Raw genomic sequence first — 17793 nt, 5'->3', positions numbered from 1 at the left:
ATGTATGCTTTGTGATCTATATTTTATTAATTTGGTGAGTCAGTTTATCGATTGTTGCAGATGCCATGAATGTATAATTTGTCACAGTTATTGGTTGCCTGTCAGCAGTTCGTAGCACCACGGAGTTCTTGGCTCTTGGGGCACCTTAGAAATAAGTCTTTCTTGATCTGCAAAAGAAAAGCTTTCTCCTGTAAATTATCGTCAAGACTTGGGTTGATATCAGGTTTATCACTTCGCGGCGTGTATTATCCTGTATTAGCCAAACGCTCTGAACAAATTAATAACATGGCCTGTTCAGGCAAGAGTTTTCAGCAAATACGATTTAGTGATTTTAAAAGCCGGGGACGAGGTCAGAAGGAGCACGTTACAAAGGGGAGGTGCAGATTTTCTCACTGTTTTAGTTCACTCTCAACTTAGGAATTATTAGGGTCGTTAGACTGGAAAAACAAAAGAAAATTCAGAGCTTTTTTTAATCCCCTCTTCTACAGTTGTTAGTTTTCTGCTGTAATATACAGCAGGCATGAGCTTTGTTGATTGAAAAGTTTATTTTTATGAACAAATATTAATGACTTTCAATTTTATTTAAAGACTATGCATTCAATATTTTTTTTTTTTGTAAAGCAGATATTTTTTTCTAAAATTTTTGGACTTAAGAGCTTACTTTGCTCATGATTTGCCAGTAGCGATACAGCATACAGCTTTGCGTGCTCGAGTCGTGTGGTCGAAACACCTGCTGGTTTCATTTTGGTGTTTTTATAGGCTGGGTTCGGCACCTCGGAAGCCTGTTCTAGTCACGCACTGAGTTTGTGTTATTAAAAACCAGGGGCTGAACGGACTTTTAGGTTTTAGCTGGAGTAAAATTGTGGGGTTTTTCATCCCCTCATCTTTCTGGATGCTCTAAAATAGGAGTGTCTGGTGCTGGTAGCAATCAGGGTTGATTTACGCAGGGGTGCCCTTTCACGCTTAGCGGAACGGGTTGCCTGAGGAGAACCCAAAGTTTTTGGTCTGTATGATGTACATTGGGGCAGGGGCTATGCAAAAAAAAATCTGGGAAAAGATCCTCTCCACAAGGAAAAAGGGCCAGAAAAAAGGGAGGGGGGGAGAGAGAAAAGGGGAGGGAAAAAGGGGGAGGATGAAAAGAGCAAAAAAGAGCAAAAAGAGGAAAAAAAAAGGGGGAGAAGCGGGCGGAGCGGGGCTGGGGTCCCGACCCCCGGCCGCCTCCCGCCGCACGTTCCCACCTCCGCGGTGGCAGCGGCCCTGCGCCCCGCTCCGCTCCGCTCCCCCCCCCCGCCGCCGGCCGCGTAATGAGCTGCGCTGGGGTTGGCGGCGGGCCGGGGGCGGGCGGCCGCCATTGGCTGCGGGCGGGCGGCTCTCCGCCCCGATTGGTCGCGCCCGCCTGCCCCGTATTTTCAGCAGCAGCAGCGGCGGCGGCATATTCCGGTGGGGAGCCGGCGGCGGGGATGCAAGGTGGGTGGATGGGTCCCCGTCCCTACCCGGGTGCGGCGGGCGGGGGGGGCGGTACCCCCGCCCCGCCCCTACTCCCCGTCCTGAGGCCGAATCGATTGATTTATGTTATTATTTAATAATTATTTTATTTCCCCCTCCGGCGGCGCGTTGGGCGGGGTGCCTGCGCTCCCGGGCTGCGCCAGCGCGCAGCGGTGCGGTGGGGCCGGGGGGGGGGGGGCAGCCGGGGAGCGCCGCGTCCTGCGCCGCGGCGGGGGAGGGCAGCGGCCGGCGGCCCCGCTCTGCTGCCTTCGCACCCCTCCGTTCCTCTCCGCGGGGTGGGTTTTGTTGGGTTTTGTTTTTTTTTTTTTTTTGGGGGGGGGGGAGGAGAAGGGGTTCTTTGTGCGTGGGTGGAAGGGCCGGGTGTGCGTGTCCCTGCGGGGGGGCACAAAGGCCCTTGTTCAGCAGAAGTTTGCCCAGCCAGCGCCACCGGGACGGGCTTAAAATATGAGATGCCACCGCCACAGCTCGACTCGATTATTTTTTTAATTTAAAATTCCTGTAGTTATCACCGCTGCCCGGTAGAACCCTGCGTTGGGTTTCACTGCTAGCGCCCAGAGAAACCGGAGGAGGTTTCTAGGTGCTGCGTAGCCTTCTGCCTGTTTTGCTGATGCTTCGCAGGTTTGGGTGGCGATGGGCTAAAATTAACTTTCTGAACGCGGAGTTTGCGCAGCGGGTTTCTCTAGTTTTAAAATTGAGGTTTGCGTGCGTTGAATTGCAGAGAGTAAATCGGAATTGGCTCGGGCCGTTGTTAGATCCCTGGTGAAAATCCTGGATCCTTCCCATAAGTTATTTCTCTGGATTCTGCTATATATTAAGTTGCTGTTTCCCCTTCAGTCTGATGTTAAGCTAATTGGAAATGGATGTGATTATGTGTTGGTGTCTGACTATATTTTGTTTGGTTTAGATTTAAAATAACAAATATGAAGTTAAATAGCCTCCATTTTTATCTTGTCTTGTAAATCTGTTACGTGGTTCAGGGACAGATTTGGCACTGTATTATTTTGAGATATATCTAATCTCATCTCTTTCGTGAGATGTTTTACAGTCAACTGTATTTATTGTATTTCTTCTGTATATTTCATCTCATACTAAAACTGCACCCACCTTTTAAAGTTTTTGAGTTTCCTGGTGGTTTTCACGGCAAAAGTTATTTCTGATTGTTCTATGTCTTAAGACAGAAAAATTTTCTGACAGATTTTGCAACTTTTCTCTGTGGCATTTCCCCTGAGTAACGTTGCAGTTATGATTGGGTTGTGTGCTTTCTGTGCCATCTAGTAGTTAGCTAGAAAATTAAATATACTGCGTAGCATCCCCAGCTGGAGGTAGTACTTGAAATTGTAGCGCATTTGCATGATCAGTTCTGTGATATAAGTGAACAGGGGAAATTTTAGATACAAAAAAAATTATTTGAGCCGGTTAAAAATCAGTGCCTGAATGTTTCTTTCAAATAAAATTGCCGCTGAACCTTTAAGGTGCCCTATATATGAATTTGAGTGAAAATCAGTGGTGCTGTCAGTGAAGTCAGCGTGATGTACACCTGATGCTGTTAACCCCTTGTTGTGCGTCGTAGAGGCAGAAGGATGCTTGTGGGGCCAGGCCTATTCCTAGGCCTAAAAACTACCTGTTGTTGTTGTTGTTGCTAACCTGAAGCCGGAGGCAGCAGTAAAGGCTTTTCTGGGGGGTCAGGGAAGATTTTCACTCTGGCCTCGCCGAGCAGGAGCGGCCTCTGCGCCTCAGGGCTGTGGGAAGCAGCTTCGCGGGTCCTCGCCTCTCGCCTGTGCACCCATGGGTGCAGGGGCAGCCTGACCGCCGAGAGGGACTGTGCCAGCGTCGTCCTTTTTGTAAAGAATAACGATGCATGGAAACGGCACCTGTTGCACCACCGGTGATTTGTCAGCTCCTAGAAAAAAAACCTGCATACCTGCAGTTTTATGATTACCTACCCAAATCTCTTAGATTGTCTAAAATGATACATATCTAGGGGGTTTAAATTGAATTTAACAGAGTATTATTGTATTCAGATTCAAATGACTGTGAATACTTTAGTATATGAGAAATGTACATAGCTATAAAGTATGTTTAATTATGAAATAAATACTATTTATACAAGCGATATATACTTTTAAAATGAAGCCAGCTACAGTTCAGTAACTACTGTTTAAAAGTAGAAATACCCATGTGTACATTTTCTATTGTATTTTGGTTTTGTTATGCAATGGCATGCCTAATTTTCTTACAACAACTTTTCCAGAGCATCCTGAGAAAACAGACAAAATAACATCTATTCCTAGGTGACAGCTACTGAGACTTCTTTAGCAAAAATAGCAAATTTTGATTTCTAATGGTGTGTAAACAGAGCGCAGCCAGGCTGGCAGGCGTTGCCTGCTTGTGGTGGTAACAGGAATATGAGAGATGACGTGAGCACTGCAGAACTGAATTACCCCTCCATGCCTCCTGCTTGTTTTCTCACCCAGACAGGTGAGAGGGAGCAGATGAAGTCTCTCCTTTCCCTTTCACGCAATACCACATCGCTTATCTGGTACCACATACAGATCCAGTGGCCCCACAGAGCTGAAAAAAACATATTGTTTCTTACTCTTCTACTTATATTAGTAAATGTTAATAAGTATAGACTATTATCTAAAGGGAATGCATGTTACTAAAAAAATCTTTTCAAGTGTAAGTAGCTAATAAACTCCTAATAAATATTTTTTCTAAAAAAAAAACCATAAAAAAAATCAGACTAGGAAAAGTAAAACTCAATTAGCTGTGGGTTTGGGGTTTTTTTTCTTCCCTAATTGTATGAGTTGGATAACAGTTGTCATGATTTAACCCCAGTCGGCAGCTAAGCACCATGCAGGCGCTTACTCACTCCCACTCCGGTGGGATGGGAAGGAGAATCAGAAGACTAAAAGTGAGAAAAGTCGTGGGTAGAGATAAAGACAGTTTAATAGGTAAAGCAAAAGCCGCGCACACAAGCAAAGCAAGACAAGGAATTCATTCCCCACTTCCCATGGGCAGGCAGGTGTTCAGCCATCTCCAGGAAAGCAGGGCTCCATCATGCGTAACGGCGACTTGGGAACACAAACGCCACCACTCTGAATGTCCCTCCCTTCCTCCTTCTTCCCCCAGCTTTACATGCTGAGCATGACATCATATGGTATGGAATATCCCTTTGGTCCTTGGGGTCAGCTGTCCCGGCTGTGTCCCCTCCCAACTCCTTGTGCACCCCCAGCTACTCGCTGGTGGGGTGGGGTGAGGAGCAGAACAGCCCTTGGCTCTGTGTAAGTAACGAGCCAAGTACTGTGCAGTAACGAGAACATCCCTGTGTCATCAATGCTGTTTTCAGCACAAATCCCAAACACAGCCCCGTACCAGCTACTGTGAAGAAAATTAACCCCATCCCAGCCAAAACCAGCACAACAATTTAGACTCCAGTATATGCAAGAAGATTCACATGGATACAATGAATTTGCTATCCATAGATTACTGGAGGATCAGCATCAGTAAATGCATAAATCACGATTTTATTTAAAAATATTCTCTGAATTACCTATCTTTTACTTACCTATGCGTCTGAATCAAAGATCAAAGTTTTAGCAGGTATCTTTTAGTTGTTTTGTTGCTGGTTTGTTTGTTTGTTTGTTTTTTCCCCTTTATCATGACCTTGTTGGATGGAGAGAGAATATTTCCTCGGTGAAGCGTGAGGGATTAGTGACTTCTTTAAGGTGGTAGTTTCTGTTTAATAGTGATGCAACTTATTGTAGCACTGTTCCTTGATAGCAGCAATGTTTATTTCAGAAGTATAATTTTCATATTTAAACACATGCATTGTTAGATTGGAAAACTTATAATGACAATTGCATGGCATGTTTGTTTTTAAATGGTTATTTTGAGTGACAGCAGAAAAATTAATTTGTAGTTTTTAAAGATCTGTGATTTTTATATCTGTTATTTAATTGAGCCGTAATGTTATCGCCGAGCACTGCCAGTTCAGTACAAAGTGCAATGGGTAATATTTTCTGGTGGTAGAGTTGCTCTAAGTGGAGAAATAATTTAAGCGGTACAAGGATTTTTATAGCCCTCTTGTCACAATTAACTGTGTTTATGAAATATGAATTTACACAACATCTGCCTTTCGGGGCCGGCGTTCCCATCGGAGCCCGCTCGCTTCACAAACCAGCAGCATCGTGTCTAAACTGTCATGGCAGGGCAGGATGGACTGGAGCCTGCGCGGGGGACGGGCAACCAGGGGAGTGAAATTATTCACTGCATACATATTGTGCAGGAAATGCAAATATTTTTCAGTGTAAAACCTTCTTTCGCTTTCATTTTAGGAGAATGACTTGCTTAGGTGCAGCAAGGTCCCTGACCCGTAACTGGTTCATCCCGTTCTCGCTCCCTGCGATCTCTCCTCGTGCCCCTAATTCCTGAGCTATTGCGTAGGCAAAAAGGGTGGCACGCGTGGCATGCTGACGTGGCGGGATTTGGCGTCTGGCACACGCGATGATAATTTGTTTTGGAGAGAACAGGACTTTATTTCCTGAAGCTGAAGTTGAGTTGCAATGAGATGGGTGAATCCAGCTGGACCTTGCAGGTTGTGGGGTTCATCATCAAAGCGATGGGCTGTCTCCTCGAGACCCTCCTCTACATACCTATTAGTGGTCACCCCCTTAACGATGGCTGGGGCGTCAGGCGGAAGGGAAGAGCTGGCATTTCATATGGCTACGCCTACCAAATTTGTCTCGTCACGGACCACTGTGTTTTTTATTGTTTCATTTTCTTCCAGCACTTGGTGTTCTGCCTCTCACCCCTCCTGGCACTGCTCAGAGGTGGTCATTAATGTCTAACTGGTAAAGTGTTTGTAAGCATCCCAGCAAAGGCAAGTTTACAGGAGGACAGAGTAGCTTGAGAGATATTGATGCTCCTCCTTGGTAAGGGATGGCTCAGGGGGAAGGATCAGGAGATGCTTTATGAAGGATGCAGTTTCCCATCGTGGGCCAACTTGGGGCACAAGGAGGTTTCAGTACCAGTGAAAAATGGGCACAATGGTGAGAGACTGTGAAGAACCTTAAAAATAATTCTGTACCTCTCACTTTTCATACGCAACCTATCTGGACTAGTAAACGCTTCCGATCTGGCACTGTTCCTCAGGGCAGAAGCTGTGTAATGTGTAAGGTCTCAACCTAGCTGACATGTCAGGATATGCAATATTCAGTACATGGAAATTGTTCTGCAACATTCACAGTAAGTGCTGTTGGCACAACATCCTGCAGATTTTGAGGCACAATATTAAGAAATGAGTACGCAAACTAGAGCTTGTACGACTTGGAAAGTCTGGTGTGACGATTTGGTTGGGCTGTGGAATCAATCTAAATGCTCACTCCTATTTTTGCCGTCATTATTCATGGCAAAACAATTGAGGCCGTTCATAAAACAAGCTGTGTTGTTGTGAAGAACTGCAGCAGACTGTGCTCTGTATTACCTTTACATCCGAATTTTAGAAGATGAAGTAAAAATAATACCAAGTGTTACATCTTGGTGAAACCATCCAGCAAACCCACAGATATTTAGTCCAGCCTTTGCCGCTGCCTCCTGAGGCTTTATTGTTAATTGTTCTCTTACTGATACTTGCAAATTACGATTGTGAGGTCAGAGTGAAAAATTATGGGCAACAAGTAGTCGCCATAGTGGAGATCAATCATATTATCCTAGAGCTGGTTTAATCTGGTGAAGGAAAGAGTCCAAACTAGTTAATTATCTCTTCTTTGGGTTATCCTTCTATAAAATGGGAATAATCATCATCATAAAAGGTTCTTTAGGACTTATTAAATATTTCTGAAGCACTTAGGAATCACAGTTAAAAAAATAATTGCCTAGCAAATTGTCTACTTAACAAAATGTAGAAAATAAAAGATCTAGACTATATTAGGCTTCATAATCATTTAAATAGATGCATGTAGTTTATTTACCTACTCAGTGAGAAGTAACAACCATTGAAAGCAAATAGTTCTTTAGGAGAACTGTATTTGCAAAATGAAATTATTTAAATCGAGGTTTACAGTTCAGTAGTTTAAATTACTTTTACATTTATGATTTAGGCTTTGATTTAAATCATACTTTGCACCGTTAATGTTCAGAATTTATCATCAGCACCGAAGCTGTGAACACAAAAGACATTCTTGGCAAGATTTGCAGAATGTAATGTCAGTATTTTTCTCTGCAATACTAAAAATTTAGAAAACAAAACCTTCCCCTCAGCACTTATGACGTTTGATATCTGGGGTGGGGGGGGAACAACAACAAAACCAAAACAAGCTGCAAACAATTGTATTTTACTCAACAGACTAATGGGTGGCCGTTCCAGTGGCCTTTCCGTAGGGGTGAAAGGGCTGGGTAGAGTTATTGCCAGTGCGTGGCTTTGTGGCCATCGGTCTTTGTAGAATCGGGGGAATATTTATAAAGATTTTCTTGAATAAATAACATCAATCTCTTCATCAAATATAAAAGGACTGATAATGTTTGCCATTGCTTTTGTTGATTAGGAGTAATACCAAGAATGAAACTTGTTCTGCATTACCAGCAGAAATACTGCGGAGTCCTAAGGACTTCCTACAGCTTTTTATTCATTTATTGTTCTGCCTAGCAATTAGATAAACAAAACCTCTTTAGATTGTCTTTACACTTGACAGATTGGCATTTGTTTTTCTCTCTGTTTAAAAAAACCCACAACACAACCCACCACCAACAAGCTGAGATTTTCTTCAGTCAGGAAGGAAGTTTAGACCAAAGTTTCCAGAATTTGTGAGTCTTATTCCCAGCTGCGGTAACAGAAGAATATGAAGGGGAAGGTGTTTGCCTCAGATGAAAATTGTGTGTAGCCTTGCAAGCTGCTCAAGGCTGTAAATCCTCAAACCAGCTCTGCTTCCCAGCAGTTTTGCCCGGCTCCCGGTGCAGCCACGGTGCTGCGTGCTCCCGGGGACGTGGGACGTCCCGTAGGTGATGCTCGGGTAGACGCATTGTGGACGTGGTGTCCTGACCTCTTCTGCTGGATCTCCTTAGGACGGCGAAGGGGGATGGCTTTCTCCTGGCTCTTTTGGCCTGCTCACTGGGACCGATGGATGCACAAGGATTTCCCAAAATTAAATGCCTGTGAAATTAGGAGCAGTGGAATGGCTCTGGGCAGGGACTTACTAGCCCTTCACTTGCCTTCGGGAAAGGTTGCAAACAGGGATCTGATTTGCACCCGTTAAGAAATGGTGATTTCAGCTATAAATAACGATGCTTTAAATTGTGATTTGCATTTGTGTCTTTAAGGAGTAAATACCAGATTGCATACATAGGTACTATAACAAGTTCCATAAAAATTAAAAAGCTGCTGTTAAATTACTCCATTTAAAAAAAAAAAAGAAGAAAGAGAAAAATAGTCTAGTAGGCTACCACCATTTGATGCATGGATACCTAAGCTGCATTTTAAAAATTCTTAGTATTTTGAAATACTGTCATGTTTCCGAACTGTTGAATTGCTGTTTGAAAGGTCGATATTTTAATTGTAGTTTTGTACGTTCCTATTTTCGTTCTTACTCAGAACATCTTTAAAAAGAATAACCTCTGAGTTGTTACTGTGACAAATTGGTACAGCACTTCGAAACCCAAGATCAATAATCCTATTTCCTGTCCTTTCCAAAATTAAAAGAAAATATCCATTATTTGCTGAATTGTTCAGAAATGTTGTTTGGCTCATTTTGTGTGTACCCACTTCAGTGACCAGAATGTCAGTGGAGGCTTTGTTTAAATGTTTTTTCTATATTTCCCCCCCCGCCCCGCTCCCACCCACACATACACCTGTTCATCTAAGTCCTTTGGGCCAGACATTGGTTTATTTGGGCTTTATGGTTTTTTGGTGTCGTTCCCCCCCCCCCTTCATACAGTTAACTACTTGTTGTCAGCAGTTCTGGCACATCCCCTTGCTTGCTGTAGGCTGCCCACGGAAAAAAGCCTCGTTTCCAATGGCAAAGAGTTAATCTGGCTCGGAGTGGGATTAACTGTTGCGGTAGCTCATGATAAACATCTGTTGCAATACTCCCAGATGAGAACATTGCTTTCAAAAGTATTTACTGCACATTTTGAACCCATGCACTTTACTCGTGGTTTTATTCCCCACCCACCCCCCCCATTACTAAATTCTTTCGAAAGGACTTAAATCCAAAGAGTCTATCTCAGAGACTGTGTTTATTTTATGATACGGAGAAGGAAATGTGATTACTGAGTTATTGTTCATGTGCTAGAGCCCCTGAATATTGCTGACTGGAGCGCAGAAGCGTGTGTGTTCCTTAATAAAAGCCAACTGTGGGAGCCGTCTCCTGGGACCGCTGCCATGTGTGTCAGTGCGAGCGTGCGGCGGAGTCCTTGGGATGCCGGTCCCCTGGGTGCTTCCCTCCTGCTCCCAGTTTGGCAAGATGAGACTGGTGGGGAGGAGTGGAGTTTTACTTGGACCTGCAACCCGAGGGTGGTGGTATGTGGTTGGAAGGGTTTTGCCAATGGGACTTGGACTTTGCCATTGAGGAAACCTTCTGCTATCTCCTTCAAAGCTTTTTTTTTTAAAGTTTGGGGTTTTTTTTAAAGTTGTTATACTTTTTTAAAAAAAAAAAAAGTTTTTAAATTAATGATTTAATGGATCAAATAATGACAGTTTTCCCTACAGCTGGCCTCAGTTCTGGCTGTAGCTGGGGCTCAGAGGCAAGCAAAGCAAGCTTTGGTAGGTTTTCCCAAAACATCAACAACCTTCTCCCCCACCCCGCCCAAACCACAAAACCTAACCATTCACAGTATTTCTGGGAAAAATAACAGTGGAAAACAACATGGAATATCTTAAATGGTGGATGTTTCCTGACAAATTGTTTTTCTTTCTTATGCTAATGAGGGCGATGCTCTTAATGAAATCGTGTTCAAAGCATTTTCACCCATATTCCTCAGCAGGTGCAAAATATTTTGTGCTAAATTTCCTACACTTAACGTTTCCTACCACTATCAAGGAAAATATCTGAGTACTTTACATATGTGCCGATTGTCACCAGAATTAACTCTCTTTGCATAGTAGTCTAACGAGCGTAGATGATGAAATCGGGGACTTCCACATCACAAAGCTACTTGTAGTAAAATGCAAGAGTCTGTAACTTTATTTCTTGCTGATTTTCTTAGGTCTGGCGGAAACACTTGTTTTAGCAATAAATCTGTAAGAACAGCCGTACCGATTCAGATTGAGCGTGTCTAATTCACTATCCTGTCTCTGATGGTATGCAGCAGCAGGTATCTAGGGAAGGGTACAAGAACACTGATAAAATGATGAAATCTAAGGTGAGAATTCTTCGTTTACCAGTTTTGTGGTGGTACCAGGATTTTCAGAATCTCCTTTCTAATCATAATGCTGAGGTGACAGATGTGCGGGATTTAACAGCCTCATCTCTCTCTTAAAGACCGTGATAGCGATAGGAGGATAAAAGAGGAAAAAACCCTGGAAAGTAATGGATAGTACGTAAAATAGAGAGAAATAATGGGATAGACCGGGAAGAAGAAAAAAGGGGCTGTATTTACTGCAGAGTGTAAAGAAATGGCAGGAAAAGTGTGACTTGTCACCCAAGAGCAAAGCCACCCGCACCGGAGCTCGCTGAGACCTGCTCTGATGGGTTTTGAACCGTCACCTTTGTCACATCATTTGGGCCTGGGGAAAAGTTGGGCTTAGCCAGGATGGGGAGAAATAGTTGACCTGAGCCTGGTCCAAGGAAAGAAAGATGGTAGAGGGCAGGAGAATCAACCATGAGAGACGGGAAAGGGGAATGGGAGTGATGGGAGTGTCAAATAAACCTGTAGCAGCTCTGGATTATTCTCTGTCTGTAAATATCTGTCCATTCAAATTAATGAAGAAGTATCATACATGTAGGGACTATCTTCTGCAGGTTTGCACTGAATCCCTTGTAGCATTGCCGTACTTTTCCCAGGCTTCAAGACACCCTGGTTTTATTTTTAGTGCTACCCTGAGTTCTGTTTTATGGTAAACCTGTTCCAGCTTGCTGCAGTCATTACTACCGAGGCCATCTAAATAGCAACTCAGAAATACTTAAAGCAATGTAAATAGTAATAAATTGTGTTGTCTGTGCGTGGATTAAAAGGTACACCTAGGATGGACTTGTTCTTGGGTCAGGTTTTTTAATACTGTAGAGCAAAAGCATGATGAGCTTTACGTTACTGGCACACCGATGTAATGGTACTGTACTTTAAATAACAGACACGGAGGCGTCGTGACTGGGATATTGTTGCTTTAGCATTCACTTCTTAAAAGTAGATTTTTAGGGAGTTTTTACAAAGGTGGATGGAAAACTGTTATTGACTGTCTAAAGTGAATTCAAGAATAATACCGACGAGGAGGTGTTACAGTGGATGAGGAGGTGTCACAACGATCTGCTCACCAAAATAAGTCATATCACAAGCTAGTGTCAAACTTGACAAATTTGAGTTTTATTATGTGTATCGGGATGAAGAGGTGGTGATGCATTTGAGTACAAAAGGGCAAAAAGCATCTAGAATTTAAACATGGTGTACATAGTCCTGTGAGCCAAGGGGGTTTGGTACAACTGGAGAAAAATGGGTCCTTTATGGTGGCCTTACAGAAAGGATAGCTTCATCTGTAGGTAAAGGCCAGGCAAAGGAAATGTTTCAGCTCATAGACAAGGTAGGTACAAGATCAAAAAAATACAGACTGGTCATTAATAAATTCATATTTTTATATATGTGTAGATAAATGAACATACTATAACAGCATTGATAGCATTGTGTATATGTCACATGAGAGCAAAGTTTCATGTAATTAAAGGAAAAGAAAAATTCAGAAACAGCCTCACAATCTCAGAACAGGGGGGACTAAGAAACACCATGCGTTTCAGGATTGAGCTTCATTTACCTTTTTAAGAGGATTAGAGGAAACCGATGCTGTCGCAGTTCCCCAGGCGGCTTTTCCCAGCCCGGCGCTCTCAAATCCCGGGAGCCTGAGTCTGGGGCTGGTTTTTCTCAAATAGATGCTGTACAAGTTGCTTTGATTTACACCCCGTTGTTACGGTGGCAGCTGCGGACAGGCGGAGTACGGCAGTGGGTTATGCTCTTTCTGCCGAAGACATTTACCTTGTCCGGAGGTTATCCGTGCTCCTGAAGAGCCTGGCTCTTTGTACGCTTCCTATCAGTAAATAAAGTGAAATGCGGTTTCCACAGTTCCTACTCTCAGTAGGAAAACAGGAGCTCTCACGAGGCGTATCTAAAATAAATTATTTTGAAATATAATAATCTGGCATATGCCTGTTACTGTTATTCGGCAGCTTTTTTATTAAAAGCTTCATGAAGCTAACATGTCAACATTTTGCCTTTTTTTTTTTCCCCCCATTGCAACAATGTTTCTGCTGGGTTTTTAAGGATATCCTACAACCCCCTTAGAAAAAACAAACATTCTCCAGCTTCAGTCTGGATGCATTTTTAAACCACAGAGAGGATTTTTTTTTTTTATGGATGGTTTTGTATTTTCTGATACATATCTCCACATTTACCTCCCGTGATTTCATTGGCATGGACCGATAATAGATGTGCTGTGTCTCTACGTTATGTATTTAACATAAAAGAGAATTTACCCTTTAATTTCAACCTTCACTTAAAATTTTTTACTTTTCCTATATCCTCATAGATTGACTTGATTTCAAAAGAAGATTCCTTGGAATCCAAGAGGAATCCGATGGCACGTTTGCACATGAGTTTACAGGAACTTTTTACGCTCAGACTTTTTTACCTTCTCTAATTTTGTTGTGGTTTCTTTAATAAACAGGAATAGTCCTACACTTCTGTTTCTTAAACGCCTCTCGTACTTGCGCTGAGCTGTTAATGGGTCTGTTAGTATTGTTAAAGTATTAACAGAAGAATAGTAATTGCCGTGTTGTACTTGTATCGAATCTAAAAAAGCATTCTCATAGAATATTAATGAGAGCCTTTTTAGATGTATGAATTATTGTTCTTAGGAAAGAAAATTAAACTACAAACACCACCACCAAAGTCCCGTTCTAGAGGAACATAATAATAAAAATCAATAAGCCTTTAATTTGGTCTTTAACTTCATCGCTCCTCCCCTCCCAACCCCGTTTACGTTTCCTATAGGTACCACAGAGATCTGCCCCGGCCATACGCGCTGCGGCACCTGGGCACGCCGCGGGGCTGGGAGCCCGGTGGCAGTTTTAACAACGAATTTTTCTTTTGCTGTTTTTCTCAGCCTTAAATTACTTTAACCTTATTTAGTCTTAAAAACTGTGACTATAGAGCTAATATTTTATGCAGCATCGAGAGGAACTGGAAGCGCTTTTCATTGCTATGCGAAATGCAGCCGGGGTATGGTGCAGAATTAACAGCGTGAGCTATGCTGCTTGAAAATGTGCGCGGTAGTTTATTTTCATTTCTGTCATTAAATATCTTATTACCATCTCTTTGGTTTTTCTTTCCTCTCTCCTGCAGCGCAAAAAAGGGCGATTACTAGAAGGCAGGAATTGTACAACCGCTGGAAACAACCTTAAATCGGTGACCTTCGGTTGACCTCTGCAACCGCTGGTGTGAGCCCTGGTATTTTTTTCAGAGCTCTCTGCGATCCTGTTTCTTTCATCAAATCTTATTCAACTTTTATATTGAGTTACTGCCTCGCGAGCAAAATCCAAATATAGGAATAATTAAAAAAAATGATAATTCTCTTTTGTAAATACAAAGCCAGTGCATCAGTACTTAATAAAACCACAGAAGTGTTTCCTGGGACGTGCTCAAGCATTAAAACTTTGCAGTTTATGTAGCGTAATATAATTTTCCAAATGTTTTTGGTAGCAGTTATTTCTAAATAGGCAAATGAGCTGCCGTTGCTATACTTGGCTTGTTGCGGCCCCGTTGGTCTTCATGAGAAATATGGAGGAAACTTTAGGTTCGTCCTTTGTTTTGTGAGATTTCGAAGGGGATTCAGTTTATGTTCTAAAACATGTGATTTCTTTTCCAGTCCCGTGTATCAGCTCGTCGTCATCCTTTATTCTCCCCCGTCTGACATCAGTTTCTCTCTTGTCCATTTAAAACCGAAACTTGAAAAACTGCAGTTTTATACTTTATATTATTCTTCTACCCTGGAGCTGTTTTTAGTGTCTTTATTGCAAGTAGACAGATGGTGATATTTGGTTTCCTGTCAGTTTTAATGAATATAGATAGGAGTGATAAGAACATTTGCTTCGTTTAGCAAACTTCCTTTTCTGGCTTTTAATTAATGAAGTGCTCACTGGTGTGCCGCTGCTTTTCTGTGTATTACAGTTAAATCTTATATACGATTCAACTTGTAGTGTCGGATAATAACTTCTTTCAATATCCTTTAAAGTTTACTTACCCAGACTTTGAATACTGCAGGCCTCAGAAATGTAACGTGCTTGTAGGAGCTGCCATAGCAGCCTCCTTTCTTTCTTTGTATTTTGGTAATATTTTCTTTTCATATAAAGAAATAGAAGGAAATGGCCTGCCTTTGGTGTTGCAGTTAACCTTGGGTGAGGTTCAGCTCAGCTTTGTAGCAATTTGCTTCTCATGCAACTTCTTAAATAGAATAAGGTCCACAGCAAAAACTTGACAAAATAGAAAACAGAACAGCTTTTCAAGCTTTTTTTCCCCCTGCATTTTGTCCTTCTTTGGAGAGAACCGGAACATTAATCCTAATATTGATTTTCTTTTCAAATAGTTTGATTTCTGTGTTAGCTTAGCACAGACATTATTTTAGATTCCTGTAAACTATTTTAGAGTCCATTGTTCTTAAGATCTTTCTCCAACGTTCAACCCTAAGTGGTTTTTTTTTCTTTCTTTTTGTGTACATTGTGGTTCTAATGCAGGTTCAGTATTGGTGCTCGTAGCCCAAGTTAAGTAATTTCTGCCTTGCCACGGCAGTTTGAATTCTTCAATGGTAAAAGTAACCATATCTGTGTGTATAAAAATATTTCAGTGGGTAAAGCCTGAATACGGCCTGTAGATACAAAATCTCTGCTTTAGCTCTGGAGCTCTAACAGGTTAAGATCTGACGAGATGGAGAGGAATGATTTGGGGTGAAGGGCAAGAGGGTGATCATTGGGAAGATTATTCTCATAACCATCTGACTATTGCTAATCATGAAGAAACTGATTTTAAACTTTGTTGTATCTTAGCATCCCTGTTTCCTGAGTTAAAAAGTGGACTTGATTTTGTACTTCTTTTCAGGACTTTTGTTTTGTTTTAACCTTATAAGGATGGGATTTGGTTTCCTGATGGCAAATCTGAGCAGGAAAAAAGTTGGTTTATTTTAGAAAGCTGTTTTAAAATACTCCAACAAGCCTGTCAGGAGGCAGAAATAGTAGTTATTTTATATTATGTCTTGTGTATTTCTTAAATTGTCACTGAGTGCAAACCCCATTCCTCCTGAAAACTTCAACTAGGTGAAAGATACCTCTAATTTAAATGAGTTAGAAACAAATAGAAAATATTTTCACTGATCCATTGTTTGGTGAAGGCAAATAATCAGGTGCTCGTGCTATTACATGAATGACATTACCTCCGCAAACAAACAGCGACCGAGGCTTTGAATGCGTCCTTCCTTCCCGAAGGTCACAAGTAAGAAAACAAAATCACGAAAGGATGCCCCGAGAACAGCTTCTGTTTAAATAAATACTTTCTGTATTTGCATTCAATGTCGGTAGGTTAACAGCTCTCATTCTGGTGTTGGATTTTGGAAGGGTGACGAGGAAAGACTCGCTAGCCATGTAGAGAGAAATGAGGATCTCTGGAGGCAGCTCGAGCGCGCTGCCTTCTGCGTGGGTACCTGGAGAGCGGCTCACGTGCTGCAGGACCAAACCCGGTGTTTCAGATCCCAGGCGTGTTTGTGCACCTTGTTTTTATTATGTGGGTCCTTTCTTCTGAACCAGAAGTTAACCTTGTTCCAGACAGCAGTGCAGAATGCCGGGGTCGGTTTTAATCTGGATTATTGTCCTTGCAAAAATCAGTGTAAACAAAAAGTGCATCGTGGTGCCTCAGAATTTGTCAACAAGAACGTTTTAACGCTGTTAGTTACAATATTAAGGTCGTGCTTTTATTTCTTTCTCGTTCCTTGTCATCCTTGTCATCCTTGTCATCCTTCAGGAAACAGAACCGTGTCTTCCCTCTTATAATAAAAGAACATTTTCTGATGCACCTAAACTGGTATGCGCTGCTGTATTTGACATATGTATTTGTGAATTTTATATGAAATCCATGCTTGAATTAATGTGAGAAATAAACAGATTTGATTCAGACTGAATAAAGCCTTTTCCCTCTGGAAGGAGACCATAGTCTATATTTGTGGGGTTTGTTTTTCTTTAGCGTTTGCTTCTTATTCTCCAAATAATTGTAGTTGCATGTTTCTCCTTTTTCAATATTTGCCAAAAGCTCCAGCAGTTCTTACTCTGTCATATCTCCTTCAGTCATGAGCCAGAAGGAAAAAGAAAGTCATCTCTGGAAAAGAAAACCCACAGGGCTCCATTCCCTTCCCACGCCCCATCATTTTCTCTCCACATTTTTGAAGATGTGAAGCAATTTAGATCAGCGTTCTCCATCGTTCCCGTTTCCTAACCTGATTCCTCTTCTTGCAGAGAGAAACCAAAGGAAGATACAGAAGAGAAGTTGAAGAAGAAAGGAAAGAAAGAGGAAAAAATAGTGGAGAAAATCAGAACAGAGTTGGCTTTTCTAAGAGGAGTTATCCAGGAAGCAAAACGTGCAGCTTCCCTCCTCTTTTTTTCCCCCTGTTTTTAGCCCATCCCAGATACTGCTATTTCGAGATAAGTGGGTCAGGCAAAAGGGCGTAATTAATAGCGATTTCACAGTTGCTGTGGGTATGGGAGAGCGTGGTGAGAAGGGTGGATTCAAGGAAATGTTGGCAGTGTCTCCACGGGAAGCTCCCAGCTGAGCCCCAGGTTGCCGTGCCCATCTTCTGCCATAGGACTTTGGGCCATGCCAGCCAGTGGGAGCTGGATTAAAGTGGAAATAGAGCGGATGGTGAAGCGCAGCACATCTAGGCTTACCGAATTTAGTATGGGAGAGTAGGTATTTGTGGGAGCAGTTGGAGAAAGGATGGACAACCCTTTGAACAGGATAGTGGGGAAACAACCCGTAAAGTACCCTCACCAGTGACGGTAGAAAATGAGACATCATTTTTTTACATCAAAGATTCTGAGTTTATTATTAAGG

At 42.3% G+C, this 17793-nt stretch overlaps 1 protein-coding gene across 8 annotated transcripts in view; it reads left to right on the top strand.

Annotated features, from left to right (window-relative positions):
* Window positions 1-17793, top strand: part of CTBP1 (C-terminal binding protein 1) — a 249104-nt gene that overhangs the window by 89715 nt on the left and 141596 nt on the right. Inside the window, exon 1 of one of the 8 annotated variants that reach the window (XM_054825640.1) lies at window positions 1371-1467. The exons of 5 other annotated variants lie outside the window; for them this stretch is intronic. In XM_054825640.1, coding sequence (XP_054681615.1) covers window positions 1461-1467 — 7 coding nt within the window. In that variant the 5' untranslated portion in view covers window positions 1371-1460. Of the gene's footprint in view, window positions 1-1370; window positions 1468-17793 lie in introns of those variants that run through there. 2 more of the 8 variants (XM_054825646.1, XM_054825642.1) reach the window with 2 other exon arrangements.

This window comes from Grus americana, chromosome 4 (assembly GCF_028858705.1).
Source record: "Grus americana isolate bGruAme1 chromosome 4, bGruAme1.mat, whole genome shotgun sequence".
Lineage (NCBI taxonomy): Eukaryota > Metazoa > Chordata > Aves > Gruiformes > Gruidae > Grus > Grus americana.
Note: the sequence above shows the minus strand (reverse complement) of the source record. Positions and strands in the feature narration are given on the sequence as shown.